The sequence below is a fragment of the Gouania willdenowi genome, chromosome 13, assembly GCF_900634775.1.
Source record: "Gouania willdenowi chromosome 13, fGouWil2.1, whole genome shotgun sequence".
Classification (NCBI taxonomy): Eukaryota; Metazoa; Chordata; class Actinopteri; order Blenniiformes; family Gobiesocidae; genus Gouania; species Gouania willdenowi.
In genome coordinates this window covers 35,227,985-35,249,013 of record NC_041056.1, presented here as the reverse complement: position 1 = coordinate 35,249,013, position 21,029 = coordinate 35,227,985, and the positions used below count along the sequence as shown (strand labels likewise).

Genomic DNA, 21,029 nt, shown 5'->3' with positions numbered 1-21,029 from the left:
TTAAAATGTTTTCAGAAGTTTTAAATGTGGAGAATCAACAGAGATATTTAGCCCCACTGTGCTTCAGGTTTTTATCCTTCTAGGTTTAAAGCCAACTAAGTAACTTTTCACCTTAGCTCATTCAGTGCCATCCATTTTCAGATTTTCTACCCCCTCCAGTGCCAGCCGTTTTTAAGCATTTTGACTGATTTTTAAAGACCCACAGAATATTTTCCACTATGACTATCTGAAATCTGTTTCGTTCTTTTGTAATCAGCCGTTTAATAGAGCAAGTTTTACACAAATCTTCAGTTTCAGAGCACAAAGCTTAGAAAAAAGCCTTTTTCTAAAAAAAACCCTGTCAATAGAAGATATATTTTTTTGTTTTAGTGACAACTCTAACATCTGAACATTATTTATCTATCTGGGTCAGAGTTGAATAGATTCCTTACTGTATTTTGGCGTTCATCCAACTTTCTCTCGCGTCTGCACACATGCAACTTCCTCTTCCTCCCGGACATGCAGAGTGTCACTGCGTTCCCCGTTTTTTTTATGGTTTTATCTCACCATCGCCGCACTATCTGTGAGTTCCACACATTCCCTGGTCGAGTGTGCGCTGCTGTGCGCTGCTGGGAACGTCAACTCTCGTATGTAGCGCAATTTTCTGTCTCGTAAACACCTGTCGTCCTCTCCCTCTTAGCTCTGCTGAGCATGGATGATCTCTCATCCAAAGGTGCGCTGCTACCTCCTACATGGTTTTATCTCACCATCTCAACATTATCAATAATCCACTCAGGTCCACACATGTTCTGTGTTAGTATGTGGAGTTGTGAGCTGCTGGATACGTCACAATATCACTCTGTAGCACCATAATCTCACTCGTTCCTGCTTCTCCTCCCCAGCTAATGGTAGCTTGAGTGGCTAATCTCTCATCTAAAGGTGCACTGCTGCCATCCTCAGGGCACAGTTGGCCACTTCAACACCCCACAGCTTAGATATTGATGAGGGACCTCCGCTAGGGTGTTTTCTAGTAATCCCCATGAAAAAAACGCAAATGACAAGTTATCTCGTCAATGGCACTGAGCGTTTGGATTTGAAATGACGAGTCATCTCGTCAATGGCACTGAGTGAGTTACTAAATCCTTCTAGTAGTCTCTCTGAGGGTAATACAAGTGTTTATGTGGCGATCTTTCATCCCCCCTGCTGTCTCTGGCCAGAAAACAGCACTTTCCCTGCCTCCGACCAGATGGCAGTCTTGTAGCTCTGTTCTCGTTCTCACAACGCGTACTGCTTTACGACAGCCCAATACACACTAAAGGTGCGTTCACACCGAACGCAACTGTAGCGAGTGCAGTCACTTCAATCGCCTATGTTGAGTCGCTTGAACACAGCGGTGCATTTTGGTCACTTCATTGCTCCAGAGACGTCATTACCAAAAAATGTGTGTGTCTGCGCAGAATGTAGGCTTATTCAAGATTAAGATTAGGAGGAGCTACTGCCTCTGGGGAGCAGAGTGTTTAAGACAGTGACATAACCAAAAGGGACCATTAGCAAGAGCACTAAGCGAAAGTTACTTTGTTCTGCTTTTGAATGCATCTTGGGAAACTTGGAAGTTTACTTCAGTGGGAATGCTCATCATCCTAATCATACTTATAGTATAAAGTAGACAGTATATACTCATTGAGTTTGTAGTGTATAGTACAGAGTGTGATATTTCAAACACAGCCGCCGCTTCCTTTCCGCCTCTTCGGTCTGACAGGTTTATCTTAATGAGTCACGTCTCAGAATAATGAGGACGTTTGATTCAGCTGAACGAGGAGAATGCAATCCTGATCGCACCACTAGTTCAAAGAGAACACACCTTCTGTCCACACCTGAAATAAATACACAACACAGCCACTAGGGGCACCGTGCAGGCTGCACTGCTCAAAATAGGGACCATGACGTGTGGAATACATCCAGTGGGACTTCACAATAAAGGTAAGATTAAAATGTTATTCAAGGAGATATAAATAATGTGACCTAAAATTAGGTGTATATATATCGGTTAGGGATGTAAGGATATATCCTCAATAGGCTAAAAATGGATGCAAATAAGGGGGATTCAAATGGATACAGCACAGTATGTGCTTACTCTGCTTAAACAATAGGGGGTACTGTGACCCGAGCACAACAGAACATGACCCAAACCCGAATTAAGACAATGTCTCTTTCAGCCAGAACCCGTCAACCAGACACTATTAACATCCTTGCGTGAGTATGTAGAGACAAGTCAGCATTGTGCGTCTTTCTTGCACTAATTGAAACACATCAACTTATTTACCGCGCAACGTCCAAACTCTGCCCTAGCCAGTGGTATAACGATCAAAATTAAGTCTGTACCGTCGCCAAAGAGCGACAGACACTTGATATTTATTTAATTACTTATTTCTCTTTTGTACGTTTCCATAAATAAATAACTATATATATATAATTGTTAAGCTTGGCATGGTGAAAAATTAAGAAATGTGCAGTTTATTCTGGTTTTTGAGTCCAGGCGGTTCGTAAGAAGGTTATAAGAAGAAAATATATTACATTAAATAAAAGAACAAGAATCTGTACTTTGACTAATCTGTTTTTTTCTCAAATATATGATCTCTATGTATTCAAATTGAAAGGAGTTAAGTGCATTATTACATTCCAGTCTTTCTTTTTTTTTTTTCTTTTTTTTTAAATATTGGGATTCGAAACAAATAATTGGTTGAGTGTATAATTACACCCCTAATATTGTTATTAGTTAATACTGGAATTTTAGTGTTTGACAATATCAGCAAAAAGCTAATATCAAGCATCTCTGGTTAAATCACAGACCTCTCTTACAGTTTGGGACAATGGAAACACTTCATCAACACTTGCTATCTCAAACAGCAGAGTGGACAGCAGCTGGTTTTAGTTACAGTATCATAAATCAACTTTGAGCTGCTATCACTGCCGACCTGTTGTTTCAGCATGTTCGAGCATATTCCTCACACCAGATTCATTTCTTTGGGATGAAAAATAGAGGAAGATAGATCGTGGAGCGATCTGTGTGATAATAGGTGTAGGAAGAGCGAGAAGCTGGGGGTTCACGTAGAGGTCAGAAGATTTCCCTCTCAAGGGGGGAAATCTCTGGCCTGGTACCATCATTTGCTTACTTTTCTTTCCACCTCTCCCTCCTGTTTTCTCTCTGGGCCTATCATTCCACTCAGGAAAAACATTTGGCTCTGAGTTCCAGAAAAGGAAAGAACTAGCAGGGCTCAGGGTGGCGAGAGAAAACGGACTAAGTGCTGCGTTCTGATGATACACTTCATGCTCATAATGGCGGGATTGTTCGCTGCTGACCTGTGGTGGGATCTGGGAGGGTTTGCGAGGGAATTCCCTCACCATTCCTGTGGCAACCCTTCAAACAAACACTCACTGACCGTCTGACGGACACACAGACCTCAAGAGACTGACAGTCACAGCACAGATGCTCCTCTACACTCTGTGAATATACACTTGTTGAGTGTGCAGCAGTAAACATACCATCTACTTAAGCAATGGCATCACTGTTTGGCTGAGTCAGGGAATAATATGATAGCTGTACAAACAACAAATCAAACTAGAATGCTGAAAATTACACAGAAGCACTATTAAATGTGTGGATTATACCAGAAATGGGCAACTTCTATCACAGAATGCTGATCTGAGCACCACATCAGCAACATTCACATTAGCATTTAATATAATGACTAATCTGAGCATTAACACAAAAAAAAACAAAGTGTTCTGTGGGTTTTGGAGGACATTTTATGTATTTTTGTTGTGGGTAAGTGTTTCTGAACTCATTTATGTGCAGTTTTAGTAATTTGTGTATATATTTGTGGTAATCTTGTGTGTTTTTCAATTACCCCTGTGTATTTGTTGTCCTTTACTGCATTTTTCTGTGATTCTGTATGATTTTTGGAACCATTTTTTAATTTTTTTTATTTGCTGTTTTGGTGTCATGTTTTGACTCACTTTAGAAAAAGTTTGAAATCAAATTAAAATTGACTATGTCACTAGGCTAAGGTGTGCAGGCACTGTGTACTCACATGTGCGGAGAAACTTCATAGAAATTAACCCCACGATATCGTTCCATGTGGTTCTTGGTGTAAATCTCCAGGTCTTTGTAAGGGTTAACAGACACCAGCACTGAGCCGATGTATGTCTGAAAGAAACACAATGGCACAATGATGATGATGTTTACTTCTACTACTGAAAAAAACATTGCTTTTCTGTACACACAAACTGCTGCATGGGAGCATTTATTTCAATTAAAAAAAAAAAAAACAAAAAAACAGGAAATGCCAAAAACATCCTTAAACCTTTGAATATGGATGTATGTGTATTTATGGATAATGTTAATAATATTCTGAGGACTCGAGACCTAATAGAGTTCCACTCTAAACACACAGTGTCAGTGCTCAGTGCGTCCACTCACATAGATGAGGTTTTCTTTGAAGCGTTTTCTCAGGTTTTCTATGAAGGCGGCCTCACTGGTGAAGTTCTCCAGCAGAACAAAGTCCTGCACGCCCACCCTGTCTCTGGCTGTCAGGGCCGACTCCATCATAGCCCGGACACCGTCAATAGCCACCACCTAAAAGAAAAGAGACTGTTGGGTTAGAAACCAATAAAACAATGCTCCCAACATTAATCACGTTATGGGTCTTCTGTGTAAGGGAACCCTACATCACAATCCGTCTTTATTAGGTCTCATATATCCCGTCTTTTCATATTTTTCTTTTTTAAACTGATGAGCATCCAGAAAAGCCATGCATGCTCAGGGAGAGCATGTACTAATGTGAAACTCAAGGATCAATATTGCATCTTTAAAATGAAGCAATCCTTTTAAAACACTAATCTTAAAATTCATCTATTATGCTCATGTCTTTAATTAATAAATTCAATTGATCCACAATTCCCGATAAATTGGGCAGCAAGGGACAAGCTCCTCCCACTTTGTTTGGCAAAGTCACTTCCCATCTTAGAGTAAGGACTAATAAGGCCTTCAGCATTTTCCTGGTATGAAAAGATATTGTTTGAACGTTTGTTTGTGTGAAACATATCAAGCACATGCATATTGTCATCTTTAGAATGAAAAAAATTTAAATAGGATGCAGCTAAACGTGGTCTGAATAAAGAAATAATTAAATATTTCATCCAGTCAGTCAAGAGGAACACATAAACATTAAGCTGTGCCTCTTCACTAAGACACAGGTTGACTGGAGTCCATTCTAAAATACAACAACATGTTACACAATACAAAAAGGGAAACAAGGGAAATGCTTAATATTGCCCCAAAAAACTCTTGCTTATTTATGATTCTGGATGACATCAAGCAAAAGTCTAAATTATTGTGGAGGAAGGTTTAAAGAAATTGCTAAACAATGCTGAGCAAATGAGTGTGTACTATTTTTCTTTGTAATCTTTGTTTCCCATACGCTATAAGACACAAATATCACCACTTCTTTAAAAATAACTAACACTTCGACATAGAAGCGAAAGCCCCCCTGAGTAATCAGTTCATCCATCAAAGGAAACGTTAAAGGCAACACTTACATGTTGAAGTTCCTCAACACGATTGCCCAGAAAACCGTTCTCAATAATGCAGGCCTGCGTTTTACGCATAAGTTTACGAAGATTATTAACATCCATTTTCAGCTCAACTGATCCACACCTAACTAGGCGAGTACAAGCTGTGCTGGTTAGAAGCAACAGCCAGCGTGAGAACAGGGACAAACAACACACACACAAACACACACACACACGAACACACAAGAGCACAGCAGGTGTTGTTGTTGTGTTATGCAGTGCAGCACACTTTATCCCTGAGGAGACTGTGAGGAGATGAAGTGAGAAGGTGAAGGAAAGGTCTGTGGGAGGGGAGTCTATATTATTAGTGACACTTCTAATGGAGAGTAAAATGTTGGGGAGAAGGGGTGGTGATGGATGAGCGCTTTTGGTTTCACTCAAACTGCACTGGAAAGTTCATGAAAACTCCCTGAAATTCCACATGGCAGAGCTCTTATCAACACAACACCCAGTGCTTTAAATCACTTCGTCGCCTGTGTTTCCACTGCAGTGTGGACGATTAATTAGGAATGATTTCAGCTATCACCAAATAAATTAACTTCAGTCAATAGCCTGGAATCAAGAATCAATCAACAACACTTCTACTTCATACCCAAATACATTTTGTTTTCAGCAGAAAAAAAGTGGTTTGAGGGATTTAGTTACTCTTTATTGACAGGCAGCAATATTCAGTCACCAGTTAATTTAAAAATGGATCCCTGCTGTTTAAAGACTTCTTGGGATGAAATCATAAGCCCTCTAATGAAGATCAGAACATTCTTAAATATTAATCAGCAATTAAGTTCACCGAAGACTTCTTTTTGTAAATTGAAGTAGGACCCTTACAGTTGATGTGAAATTTTACATTATATTGAGTGACAATAAATCATGTTTTAAACACAGAAATCTGTAGTCTGCCTAAAAAAACACAGAGATTTACATCAAATATGAAGCCAATTCTCAAAAGGGAAGGCTACAAAGGCAGTAATAATTTATGGATGGACATTAACAACAGCAAGTTTGGTGATGATAATTAATAATAGGCGGATGCCCACATTGCCAAAACTGTGCCAAAGCTTTCCACAAGTTTGTCCTGTGCCATGCGTAATGCTATTTTTCCTTTGATGCCGTAATCCATGGGTCTAATTCGGCAATGCTTTGACCAATCACAATGCTTGACAGTGATGTAAAGCTCAGAACTTGTAGAAATTAGTGATGTCAAACACTATGGGACCGGGCTTTAGCCCTGACCAATCAGGGCTGGATAACATCTGGGGAGATACTTTGATAAGTGTTGCTGAGGCTAAGCGACAGCCCTGTCACTTCTCTGAATGCTAACACGCTGCAGCTGGAAACATAGGACTTCCTGCTGAGCAGAAGATCGTTCCTCTGGAAGACTCAACAGAGAGGCTATTCAGACCAAACATAACAGAATTCACCATCTGGAATAGGGTCAAATCACTGTTAGGGCAGCAAACTTTATTATGCATTATGGATTATTACAGACACCACCAAATGTTATGGAGCCTAGGAGGAAAGAAATCCAACTCTTTTTTTTTCCCAAACACTCACTCCTCCCCTTCCTCCTGAGTACATTCACCTTCCCTCTGCTTTTTTTCCCATTACTTCATTGTTTTCTCATACCTCTTTCACTGTTTGGCTTTCCTGAGGGTGATGCAACACACTGGTCCTACACCCGTTCTCAGGAACATACCAACTATGTGTCTACCCAGTCAGTACATGTCGTCATGTTTTCCAAATCCTGTTTAGCAAACAAGGCAGTTTGAAGCCAGGTTAGCAAGAGGAGACTCAGCTAATATCGACCAATTGCTGAAAATAGGTGTTCGGCTCACCCATGTATCACAACAGGATTAAACAGACGTGCACTTTTCATAATGAGAGCCTTAATAAAGATTCAAAATAAACCTATTGGTCAAATGAAAAATGAAAATGCTGTGAAAACATCCAGAAAAAAAAGCTGTTTAAAAGGAGTTCCACAACATTCAGCCAATGTTGTGATAATGTGTGAGAAAGACAAAGAATGGGGAAGTGAGGAATGGCTCTGCAGTGCATTATGGGTAACACTGCCTCCAACACCTATACCTGGTGAATTCTTAATATGAAACATGAAGTGGTCGTCGGACTGCTACGGATCTTGTTCGTGTACTAATGGGGTTCAGAACTCTCTAAACTTTGATGATTTTTGATAACCAGCCAAACCAGGAATTGAACATAGTTTGTCACACTTTCTCAACATTGAGTCACCCTTTTGTCAGTTAGAAATGGAAATGCACAATATTGTTCCAACACATGCATGTGAGGCTTTTCCGTGTCATCAGCGAGAGAGAAAAATGAGTCAGACTGATTTTTCTGTTTCAGAACATGAATTCTCTTTTTTCCTGTTTTCCGCAATCACGTATTACTACTGATGGATCAAACCCATGACTGGTGGCTGGTTCACCACTTTTGATAAATACTGACCTCTGCAGAATTCAAGAGTGCAAGAGTTCAATCGGTACATATTAATGGTGCTCCGATCAATTGGCCACCGATCATTATCAGCCGATGTCTGTGGAAAACTCTGTGATCGGAGTTTGCCGATCTATGCCTTTCATTGCCGATCACAAAAACCGATCACTTGTAGCTCATACGTTGCAGCCGAAAAAGAAGAGATGCTCTCTTTATTGTAAATAATCTTCCCACAATGCTTCTCAACAAGTCACAGACATTTAGAATGTGCAAATGCTGTTCGACATATTTTTCTTGTTCAAAGCAAACACACTTTAAGTTCACTTGTGGTATTTTTATGTTTCAAGGTCTTTAAGACCATATTTATGTTGTTCAAATGGGCTATTTTATTTTACATGCAAAGCAACAGACCCATTATATTGTTTATTTTGTACATTTTAAGAAATGTAAGCACCAAGTTGTTTTTTTCTTTGACAGTGCACAACAGAGTTTGCTAAGCTGTGTTCTCAGGTATTTTTGATTTCGTAAATTATGATTTATTTGAATGCAACCTGCATTTGACTTTGAATGTATTCTTTGTTATTTGACATGATATAGGCAGTGTTGTGAGATATATTGCCTTTCATCTATCTTATTTTCTGCACTATTTAGGAGTTGAGAGCCTTAATGTTTTCAATCTGTTATAGTGTTTTTCAGTTGTTCTTTGATTGAATAGTTGCTGCATTGTGCCTGCAAGGTTTTTGTATTTTTTATCTTGAAAAAGTAAAAACATGCTTTTGTTTAAAGTAGGTGATTTTATGGTTCCTTTTTTTCCAAACCATCTAAGCCGGTAACACTCATCACAACTACACTGAAAAATGTACAGCCAATCCATGTGATCGGTATCAGTGATTGGCAGCATGAAACCTATGTGGAGCATCCCTAGTCCATATGTAGGACATCTCAAACACAAAATGTACAAGTATAACTCAACTAGACGCAACTAACGATTATTTTTGTAGTCGACTAATCTATTGATTATTTTTTCGATTAGTCACGATCATTTTTCTGTTTTGAAGGACATATTTTGGATTGCTTTTTTAGCACACCTGTGTAAATCCTTCCACCTGTGAACATGTCCCTGTTGTACTGACAGCATGTTTTACAGAGAGGAATTAAGACAATGACATAACATGTATTTGTAGTGTAGTCATTATATTTAACACATAAAATATCATTGAAATCACATTAAAATCATGAATAAATTAAATATCACAAACTTCAAGCGTAAGATGTCACTAGTATCAGCTGAAGGAAAAAAATAATTTGAAAGGTGGTACGTCACTATCTCACTGATGAGTGAAGTGCTAAACATGCTTTCAGACGTACACACAGACATAATACCCATTATTATTTAATAACTATTTAAATCACAGATGGTCGGCTAAAACACACATTTGTATGTGATTAGAAATGAAAAATTGGGTAAATATCAGTCGTAGTGATGTCACTCCTCTATGGGTTCGTGGACAAAACGGGGCTCTGCTGTCTCTGGATGGGGGTCCCCCCTCCCTCTGTGTATCTCTGTCGTGCTTTAATGATTGACAGCTGAACTTCGGAGTTTACACTTAAAGTGTTTCACTGGTTTGTTTTTGGTCAAAAGTTCTGAAGCTTGAAAAACTTTAGGTCGCATTTAAGCTTCTTCAGTGTTTTCCTCTCTCCGTCATTCTGAAAGCAGGAAACAGCCACGGGTTGGATTTCATCATTAATTTACAAGATTAAACGCATCAACGCTATAAAATCCGCGTCGACTAATTTTTTTACTCGACATTATCGATTATGTCAACTAATCATTGCAGCCTTAAACCTAACCCCTGATGTGCATCGAGGCTAAAAAATTAAAATAAAAATGCCTTGCTTATGGGAGGGGCTCCTTGAGCAGTTAAGACAACCCCCCTCAGTCAGTTCATGGGTGCTAGTTTTTATAGGAGGGGCGGGGCCAACAGTGGTAGTTTTGTGATGAAAGCTCCCTCTAAAACCTAATCAGCCTCCATCTCAGCCAATAGAAAAATTTGATTGTAAAGGCTAAGTTTCAACCCATAGAGGGCAGTCACTCTTACATTTCTCTCAAATACTTTGACTACATTTCAGAGAGTTGGACAAGAATCAAAGTTATTTGAAATTATGCCAGGTTGGTTATGAAAACCTATGAGGACAAAGTGTCTGAATACTAGTAAGATGTTGAACCTTAACTGAACCTGCTTTTCATGTTCTGAAAACATCAGAAAACAGTTTACAGTTTGTTTTCTCAGAGTGACACTGCCAGGCTGAATGGAAGGAGAAGAATGTGTTGCACTAACCGACCCATGTGTGATGATATGAAATCTGACAGTGGTCTTCAGTAAGGATGATTAACAAGAGCTTTGGTGAGCTCTTGAACCCTTCATCTCCGATCATCATCAGCTACACAGATCCATTAACTGGATAGCTGGATTCTATCTATTAGGAAATACTTCAGCAACTCTGTGCACCCATTGGAAATTCATCTTAGCTACTCTTTACAGACTATCCTTACAGTTTAGAATTGATTCTTAGATATCTCTCACAGTTTGTGGCCAAAGAATATCTCTCACCATCTGACTTAAAGTCCTCAGCCAAGGCTCTGCTTACTGTCTTCAGTGTCTTATGGTAAGGACCTTGTTTTCTAGTGTCCCACCAACCTGGAATAAAGCCAAAAGACTAAAGACTAGTGATGGAAATCTTTAGGCACCTCACGATTAGATTGACATTATATGGACTGTGATTGAATTATGAATGGATGCATCTCGATTAACTTTTTCACAGAATTTCTTAGTTTCTCACAGTGACCACTGACGAATTGCTGTTTTTTTTAAAAAAAAAAAAAAACATAGCAATTGCAGGAGATACATTTACCTTTTTACCTTTTATTAAACTAGCAAAGGACATCTGTGAATTGTTCATGCAGAACTGCAAAATAAAGCAACAAAGCATCCTCACTGTGACATTTACAAAAAACGTGACGGGCTATTCTAAATGATAGAATATATACAGTTTATTATATATTAAACATAAATAAGCAGCTCAAGAACTATAGTGATTTTAAAACATCAGTTAATTCATCAAAATATCCTTCCACAGTATTCCTGTGACTGACCATTTAAATAAACAATTATTGGAAATGTACGAATCGATTATCGATCACTATGACTGAATGACGATGCATCGATTATTTCTCCAACCCATAAGGACACACTGGTTTGCTCTTAAATCATCAATGTTACTATTATCACTTTTGTGTTTCAAGTCTTTTCTGTTTTTGTAGGGATCATTGATTGCCAAAATCTTATTTTCTTCAATTGATTGGTCCGTTTGTTGCTACATTTAAAAACCCATTCAAATTTGATTACACAAACCAAGGAAAAGCTCTGAACCGTATTCTGAATCTGACTGGAATTACTGCAGCAGTTAATGACAGACGCCCCCGTTTGACATTTAAAATGTTTAAAGAAAGAATCTTAAATGATCCAAACCTGATGGTTTGTGTAACACGTTTCATTCGGTGTCTTAATATTCTTACTATACTGTAATGAGGCCAAACGCTCACTCTTCCTATTCCCGACATCCATAAGCACCCACATGAAAGCAGCAGGAGAGATCAGTGTGTTTTTGAACAATAGCAGCTCTCTCCTTGACCTTTACATCCCTCTGGGTGTGCTCAGTCATCTCAGATGTCACACTCAGTGCATTTACATGCACACAGCTACATCAAGCTATGCTCACTATTTGATTAAAAAACTCGTCTCGTCTGAGTAATCATTCAAGAGAGAAACCCAAACGCCGTCGGACTCCACCTCAATAGGTGGCGCTGTGCCCTTTACAAAACAGTGCATTATTGATGTAGTTCTAGCTAATCTGAAGAGGAAGATTACAGCGGATAAAACAAATGTGTTCTCCCATCCACGTATTTTAGGATGTACAGGCGCCTACAGCTACTTCAGCTGTAGCAGCAGGAAATTGGTTTCCTCGTCCGTCCTAAAGTGCATCTTCCGCATCTCACCCACCATCGACATCTACATCCTCTTCCTCTAAAATCGTACTAGCATTTCGACATTTTGTCCTCATAGGTTTTCATAACCAACCTGCACTCAGAGTAGGGCTGAACAATTAAATGCATTAGCAATGTTATCGCGATATTATAAAACGCAATTTTCTAATCCCAAAGGCGGCATTTTTTTTTTCCTTGTCCTGTCTTGTACTGTCCTGTAAAGCTCAGAGAGTGTCTAAGATGTGCAGCCCACATGTTTACATGTTTCATGAAACGTGAAGTTAGTTAGATATGTTGAAGAGGTAAAGCCACAGATTTGTTTGCTTTATTGTTGTAATCTGTGCTTTAAAATGTATATTCAAGTTTAAATAAATCTGAAATTGTTTATTATGAAACAGATTGATTTATTGCTCGTGTTCATTAAAAAATACATGACAAGAGGCCCTTGAAAAAATAATCGCATATTAAATTGCAATTGCAATATTGAGGAAAAAAAAAATCGCAATTAGATTATTTTCCAAAATCATCCAGCCATAACTCAGAGGTGTAAAGAGTACTGGTATATACTACTCCAGTAGTAGTACTGTTACTTGATTGATATTATACTCAAGTACAAGTACAAAATAAATAGATAAATACTTTATTCATCTCCAGAAGGGGAAATTCAAGTGCCCAGTAGCATAGAGCGTGTGTCATACATTCCACACACATACTCATAAATAAAATAATTAACTAATTAAAGGCTACAAACAATAGTAATAAAAAGTACACATTAGCAGGACACATTGTACAGTCTTATGGCAGCCGAGATAAAAGACCTCCTGAACGTCTCAGTGCTGCTGCACATGAACAGGATTCTGTCACTGCGGCTCCTTTTTTGTATGACCCACCGTGTCGTGTATGGGGGTGACTGCTGTTACTGAAGATGAACTTAACAAGAAAGTAATACACAAAATACTCACGTACAAATAAAAATTAGCTCAATTAAGTAGTACTCAAAGTAAAAGTTACTAGTTACTTTCACCTCCTACGTTTATTTTTGGGAATAAATCTTGCCACAGTTTCCTTGTATACAGTAAATATCTCATGTATAAACTTATAAAGCAAGAGACAAAATCTACCACAATAAGAACTTAATTTATTTTACACACAGACATCTGTACAAAGGTTTGTCAAACTGTAGTCTACCAATTTTTTTTATTTTTACAAAATAACAATAAATTCAATTCAACATAAAAATGTAGGTAACAACATAATAGATAATAGAAACCCCATCCTGAAGTGAAGAAAGTGGATGGGTGTTGATCAGAAATGGCACGACTAAGAACATTATGGATTATGTTCAATGTGCCTTCATAAACTGCTGACCCAAAATTTCAAACCCAAATATAATTACTTTACTTCTTTTAAAACGTACTTAAGTACAAACAGGATATACTAAAAAAGTGCAAATACCCATAAACTATACTGAATACATGTAATTAATAAGTGTTACCTCTGCATGCACTTGTAGTTTGATTGTCAGTTGCATTATCTGGATGAGTTTATTGGATAAACAAGCTAACCTGTTTGTATTTAAAAATCCAGTTACTGTTGAACTAAGGAATTAAGAATGTTTACGTAAACCTTACCTTAACCAACCTGCTGTTTGCAGGAGACCATACAGTGACATGACATGACATGATGGAAGCAGTTATTGACTGCAGAGAGAATAGCTAAAGTTAAAATAAATTATGATCTGAAGTGTTTCCATCCACTGGTTTTAATTGAAGACCAGATTAACAACATTAACCAAACTAACCATCCTGTAGGAGAGGTTAGATTAAGAAAATGGCATCTAACGTCACAAAATACATCATATTTGTCTGTGTATTAATTATGTTTTAGTTGTTATGTTTAAGTTAATTTGAGCAATCAGATATTAAACAATGGATGTGTTAATGTTGTTAAAAAGCTAATTTTACAGTAAATAAATAAAATGAATTATTTAGATTTCTGGTAGTATTCTACTATTAACTAGAATACCTCATTGAAAACTCTTAGCCAGTTTTAAGTAAGTAAGTTAGCATTTCATTCAGATACTATGATTGGTGAACAGAGGAGTTACCAGGCCAGTCACCTGTCAGACCTGCTGAACAATGAACAATAGAAAGTGAATGGCCTGCTGAAGGTGATGTGAGTCAGGCATCAAATACCAGCTGAGCTGAAGTGAGACGGCCTGCAGGCAGCAATGACAACACAGTGAAGAATGTCTGCAGTCCAAAATCCTGACAAACACGTCAACCCTGCACCTGTGCTTCAGCCCCAAAAAACACAACAGGACCTCAGCACCTTTATCCAGTCGACCAAAATCATTAAACTTACGGGATGCACCCAAATGAAAAGTCTTGGACTGAAAATACAAAATAAGAAAACTAAGGCCAAAAACCAAATGACAGGATTATGCCAATTATTAGTATAATCAAATATATGGCTATATGAATGTGTACTAACCTCACTTATTAAAGCATTGTGAATGTATAAATTAATATTATTGCTTCAAAGAATAAATCAATCAAAAATATATGAAAATAAGTAGTGAGCAGTGACATTACAACAATGTACAGTATAAAAAAAATACAACTCATGCATTAAATAATAATGTACAGGCCTATAACTGACTGGGAAAGAGAGTCAAATTAAATATATCCTCTCATAAAACACAAAGTGCGTTTAAGTTGTTGATGAAGAACAGCTAAATCACAGTGAAATCTGATTTTGACTGTTAGCTCTGCTTCTCCTTTCCTTCCCTGCAAGCTTCTATCTCTAAGCAGGTTCTCTGCATTCATTGTGGCGTGCATCATTTCTTGTGCTTTAATCCAATAAATGATCTTCATAACAAAGACCTTGTACAGTCGTGATGAAGTGCAGAGGATCTCTGTGAATCGTGCGCTGACACGTGTAAGGTTTTTCTCTACCTACTTTGTGGATCTTTTAAATGAACAGCTGATAAGAGTGGTATAATATCAATGTAATTTATTCTAATTAGTCACAAGGAAAGTTTAGCAAGCCTGTTGCTCCTGTAAACAGAACAGCTCACACACAGGTGAGTATCAGTAGCAAGAGTGTGTCCAGAGAATTGAAAGTAGACATTTTCTTTTCTTGTGCTGGGTGTACTCTGTACAATAGTTTGGTTGGTGCAAGAAGTTTGGGGCAGTAGTTGGGACCAGTTATCAGTCACACCACAGGCCAACCCCTGCAACTGTGATTTCTGAGCCTCTATGTGGTATCAACAAAATGTGGGTGTGTGGGTGTTGAGTCATAGTGACATGCAACTAACATGCAACGGGCCTTCAGAGATAACAACTGGCAGTATAGAGAAGAAACCTAAGTCATATAATTCACATGCGTGGTGGTGTATAGGGTCCGGTTGTCGACAGGGGTGCCCGTCGTCATGACAGAAACTTTTCAAAGTTTCCACTCTGTGCATGCAACCCCCTGCTTAGAATGTGCTTTAGTGCTCAGGTGTATTTATACACGGCCGCTGCACGAACACATTGGCTCGTACATAGACACACACACACACTTACAGCGGTGTTTGCTTGCATCATCACATCTTGTTTCAGCCAGGTTGTTTCGGTGAATAAAAGTTTTTCGGTTGAAAACTGAAAATGCACTTTTGGGCCATTTTTGGTCAAAAATATTCAGTGGCCGAATTTTCGGTGCATCACAAGTTACCATATTAGAAAACTTCTTGAACCAAAAGCATGAAGAACCTCATTAAAGTGAGGAGGTTACGGCCACCTAAACTAACCAGAGTAAAATATCTCAGTTCATACTGTAGTGTGTAGGGGTCAGTTACTGTTGACAAGGCAAATCAGGCTTACTGTTGGTGAATGAACTATTTAACGTTTTCGTAAGAGTTTGTGTTTTAGAAAAATAATGCATTAACTGCTTTTCTTCTTTGATTTGCGTTTTTTCTTCATCGCTTCCATCCATCCACGCATTTATCTTTGATAGCTGCTACTTATAGACAACAAATGTAGGTAAAGGCTGTCAAGACAAGCCAAAAAAAAAAAAAAAAAAGACAAGCCAACATTGGCTTCTCTGGTTGTTAGTCAATCACTTGACGAAGTCACACAACGACCCACAAATACACAATCGTATTGTCCTAAATTGACCTACAATCACTTTAGAATTAGAATTATTGCTGCAGGGGAATTGTTGTCTTTCACACAAATATAAACTAGCTGTACTTGACACACTCTTCAAGTCAGTTAAACCTGCTCCAGAACACTACCATGGGATTGCTACATGCCAAGGCAGTGCAAACACATAAATACACACACAAAACAAACGTCTCCAGGATGCTAAATTATCTCCAATCATTATGGTACATTTAAATGCAAGCTGTTTGGAAATACTCCCCCTCAGGGTTTCTGAAAACACTGTGTGACTTTCTCCCGTGTCCCTCTCAGCTGTTTGTGTGTCCTTGAAACTCAACTATCAGGTTTGTTACGCAACAAAAAACAAAGCTGCTGTTTCCATCAAAACTCCTCCTCCTTCTGCATCCTAACTGAGAGTAAAGCTCTTACCTGTCGACTCCAAACCCCAAACATCAGAAAACAAACCCTCTCACAGGTCCCCCACAAACAGAATTCCCTCCATTCTGAGGATGCTCTGAGACATTTATTGTCCATTAAGGACTTACCGTAGGTCTGTACTTCATGGCTCCGGTTCTTGTTCGGACACACACCAGTACCACGCCCTCACTGACAGCCCCGCTGTAAGAATGCAGCCTCCAGCCCCGTCCCGTCCCGTCACGACCACTATTTAGCTAAGAGTTTGTTTTTAGAATCACTCCTCCACGGCCGCAGAGCCAGCTGCCAAAGCTTCTCCCCTTACCGACACTCTCTCTAAGCTCCACGCTGGTTCACCCACTTTTTTCTCCCTCCCTTCAGAGGAAATGCTCCGTCTCCGTGTTGGGTGACACACTACCCCACTCCTTCTTTCCCTCTGCTTCTTTTCCCTGCTGTGTCATCCTGTTCTCAATCAAACTACACCCAGTGAATTCCAAGGAGGATACACATTATCCATCCACTTCAGGAGATTGAATGTGTCCTTAACCCAAAAGGGTGAGCAATGTGCGTGTGCTTCTAATAAGGAAAACAGGGAAACCCTTGAGTCGTGAATGCAACACAAGCCAATAAATCACCTTTTATTTGAGCCTTTGAGTTTCCTTTTCCTTCCCGTACTGCTCTCCTCCACCCTGAGATTTACAAGCTAAACACAAGCCAGACGTGAGGCCTCACTGTCATTAACACGACTTGTGTTGCTGCATCTATAGCCTTTAACACACTCACCCACATCACTGTGTAATCAATGAAGCACGCATGCAGGCTCAGAGACCTGGAGTCATTAGCCCAATATAATTACAGGGAGGGTAATTACTCCAGACCGATCTCTTGTACGTGCACGCTCAAATACACACACACGCACGCACACACACACACACACACACCAGATCAAAGCAGGAGTCTAATCCATCTGCTTGTTAATACTAATAACGACTGACATCTAACTTATAATGGACATGTTGCTGAGAACAAAGAGGGAGACGAGTTTCCACCACGCTAGCTGATCTGAAACACACACATACGCTAACAAGGGTTACCCTGACAGCTGCCGCACATCTCAGTGCAGAAGTCACCTGTTACATAGCTTGTCTGCACAACTCCTGTTTTTATGAAGCCACAGAACATGTTGACAACAATACTCTTCAAAAACCGACAATTGTAGCTGAAAGATTGTAAAAATATAGCCCTGTCTTTGATATCGATGAGAACGCTGACAATGAGTGAAAGTCAAATTTACTCCTGGACTTTGAGTGAATAATTCCATATTTAGCTGCTAACAATTCAGTTTTATGTCACTCCTTTCCCTCATCTCCACCACACAGTCCCTGAGCAACAACCCATTTATTTAAAAATAGACAATTGCAGTTAAAAATGGATAAAAACACAGCCTTGTGACACATAAGTCTTTGATATTGATGAGAGCTCTGTTTAAAATGTGGATTCACTCGATCAAACAGAATGAGTGAATAATTCCATATTTAGCTGCTACTCTTGATCACATGGTTTACTGAGGCTTAGCAAAGAGGCTTGATCCGCCTCCGTGTGAAACTCTGCTCGTTTCTCGAGTAGCACTGGGACGCTCCGTGCTCTGAGCAGCTTCACCTGCTCAGAGAGTTTGAAGAACATCCCATCAGAGCTACAGAAGATCCATAAGAAACAGTTGTTCTGTTATTGTAGACGAGACCAGGGATTGTAGAGTCTGAAACATTGTAGGTTAATAATAACTTCTGATACTGTAGAACATTCTGTCCCCTAATGGTGAAATAACTGATGCATCATTGAGTCCATTTGTTTTTGTTTAATCATTATGGTCTGGAATTATGTCATCAGGATAAGTTAAAATTAGGTTAATTTAAATTAAATTGATCAAATCTTAATCAATAAACCTGATCAGATTCAGTAAATCATTGATCCCTGAGGGGGAATTGGGTGACGTTAATGCTGCACTCATACATCTTTATATGACATATAAATAATTAAAAAGGAGCAGTCAGAATATCAGTACAGCTTATATCTACCTTTTAATTGTGTCTTACTCATTGTTTTAAATTAAATGTTTATTTTTGACATATTTTTGTTTAATTATAGTTTGCTTTTTTATTAGTATTTATTTTGTTTACTCATAGGAAATAAAAAATAATTTTTTTCAGAAAAAAAAAAAATCATTAATATTTCTTAAAAAAAATAAAATGAATGTGGAAAACACGGAATTTGGAAAAAAAAATTAATTTTTTTAATTTGTAAAAAGATAAAATGGATTTTATAGGGCCTTACCTCTGGCTAGCTCGCTCATTTAAAACATGCAGACTTTTTGGACCTTGCCTCTTGAATCAGAATCGTTAAGAATCAGAATCGGATCGAGGAATCGTAATCAGAATCAGAACCAGAGTCATTCAAAATCAAATGATGTCCAACCCCTCTTGTAAAGCACAGTGAAATGCCTTGTGTATCAAATGCAGGAGTGTGACGATATCTCGATACGGCGATATATCGCAATATTTTTTCACACAATCGATTATGGATATGCTCGCGCTAAGTATCGATTGTTTTTTTTTGTTTTTTTTCAAAACCATTTCTGCTTTTTCACTAAAATGTGCAGGTACGTCTTCACAGAAATGTTGTTACTGTTTGTTGAAGGAACCAATATATTGTTTACTGGAATATTGCACTATAATGGTGTCACTGGTAAGAAAGACCCCATGATGTGTTTACAGAAAGCACTATTGGAGATATTTATTCATTTACATTGGTATGTTGACACTTATTTACAGAAATGTTGCACTAAAATAGTGTCACTGTTCATAGGATATAAAATAAAAATTGTATTTTTTCACTTTATCTTTTTTTGTTCTTATGTCAGATTATCGTAGATTGATTTCTGACCAATATATCGATAATCGCAGTATCGTCATATCTTGAGATAATTGTTGTCATGAGCTTTGTATCGCGTATCGTATTGTGAGGTACTTAGATGTTCCCACCCCTAATCAAATGCACAAATACATTTGCCTTGACTTTTTAAGTCAGATTTGAAAGTTCAAATCCTTGCATGGATGTCTATAATAAAGAGCTTTCACGCTCCAGCAACCCTTAAACTTTCAACCTAAAACCTAAATTTAGTGCAGCTTCCCAACATTTTTAAATAATTCTCATATTTCAAATATTTTACACTAAAAATGGATAGTTTACATGAAGATAAAATGGCTGAATGGACTATCCACTTTAATTCTAAAGCAGTTTAAAAAAAAAAAAAAAAAAAAGCAACACCAATAAACAGTAAACAGGAGGCGGTGGATACAGAAGGAAACCTGGTGTGAGGTAGAAGAGGCTTGAACTTCAGCTTCAAAGCTCTGAGAAGCAGCAGGAGTCTGGTTTTTATAAACCTCATTAGGAGGACATGCTCTTTCCTGCACATCCAACAAAGCAGAGTCATGAACTAAATATATACTAGTGTGACTCTGTGATAGCTCTTAGAGATTTACCACAACAGTTCAGTCAGTAGTCAACGTTTCCTTCACTAAATAAGCACCAGACGAGGTCACACTGGACCTGCTCCATCACAAAGGCTCCATTCAAACCATGACCATCTACTTACAGCTGATGACAGTAGCATGCACCACAGCACTATGTGGAATGAGCACAAAGATTTTCAATGTGGGGATCCAATGACTTACTAACGCCTTCTGCTCTACGCTGCCCTCTACTGATCACCTTGGTTGAACTTGGAAGAACAAGGAAATGGACCACGGCTGCACCCTTTGATTGTTCAAAGAAACACACACAGATAAAGAAGCCTTCAATTTATAGAGTTCTATTGTCCACATGCTGTTATATTCATCCTGTATTTTATTGCAATATGAGCTGTGTTTGTCGCGCCATAATGTCAGAAAAACCCACAACACGGTGACAGAAGGAAACAGATAAGGACAGGGTTAACAAACAAGAAGTTATCATATTGTTTCATTGAGCAAATAATCCACGCCCACTCTCCTTGGACTTTTCATGAGTGTAAGGACTGTGACAGCGTGTGTGTGTGTGTGTGTGTAAGTGTCCTTCTGCAGGATTGTGCTGAGGCAGCAGATCTGAATGAGTTAGAGGGAGGAGGGGCTCTATTTCAGGGTCTAAGACAGTTGTCCTTAAGCCCTTTATTATACACATTAATGACTCACGCAGCAATGCTCAGGCTAACCTTAACCATTGTAATTTTCTACATAGCACCACATTCGTTCAGCCACATTTAAAATTCAACAAGCCGGACATTTCCCACAGCCAATAAACCAAATTTGGAACAAACAGACAAACAAACAAAC

General features: G+C 38.6%; 1 protein-coding gene across 4 annotated transcripts in view; it reads right to left on the bottom strand.

Moving 5' to 3' along the window:
- Positions 1-21,029, bottom strand: part of LOC114474018 (unconventional myosin-Ic-like) — a 97,084-nt gene that overhangs the window by 38,044 nt on the left and 38,011 nt on the right. For 2 of the 4 annotated variants that reach the window (XM_028463860.1, XM_028463862.1), the window contains 2 exons: positions 4,460-4,615; positions 4,071-4,186 (listed from right to left, as the gene is read on the bottom strand). In XM_028463860.1, the coding sequence (XP_028319661.1) occupies positions 4,071-4,186; positions 4,460-4,615 (272 nt within the window). Of the gene's footprint in view, positions 1-4,070; positions 4,187-4,459; positions 4,616-5,577; positions 5,784-16,793; positions 16,980-21,029 lie in introns of those variants that run through there. The other 2 variants (XM_028463861.1, XM_028463859.1) reach the window with 2 other exon arrangements.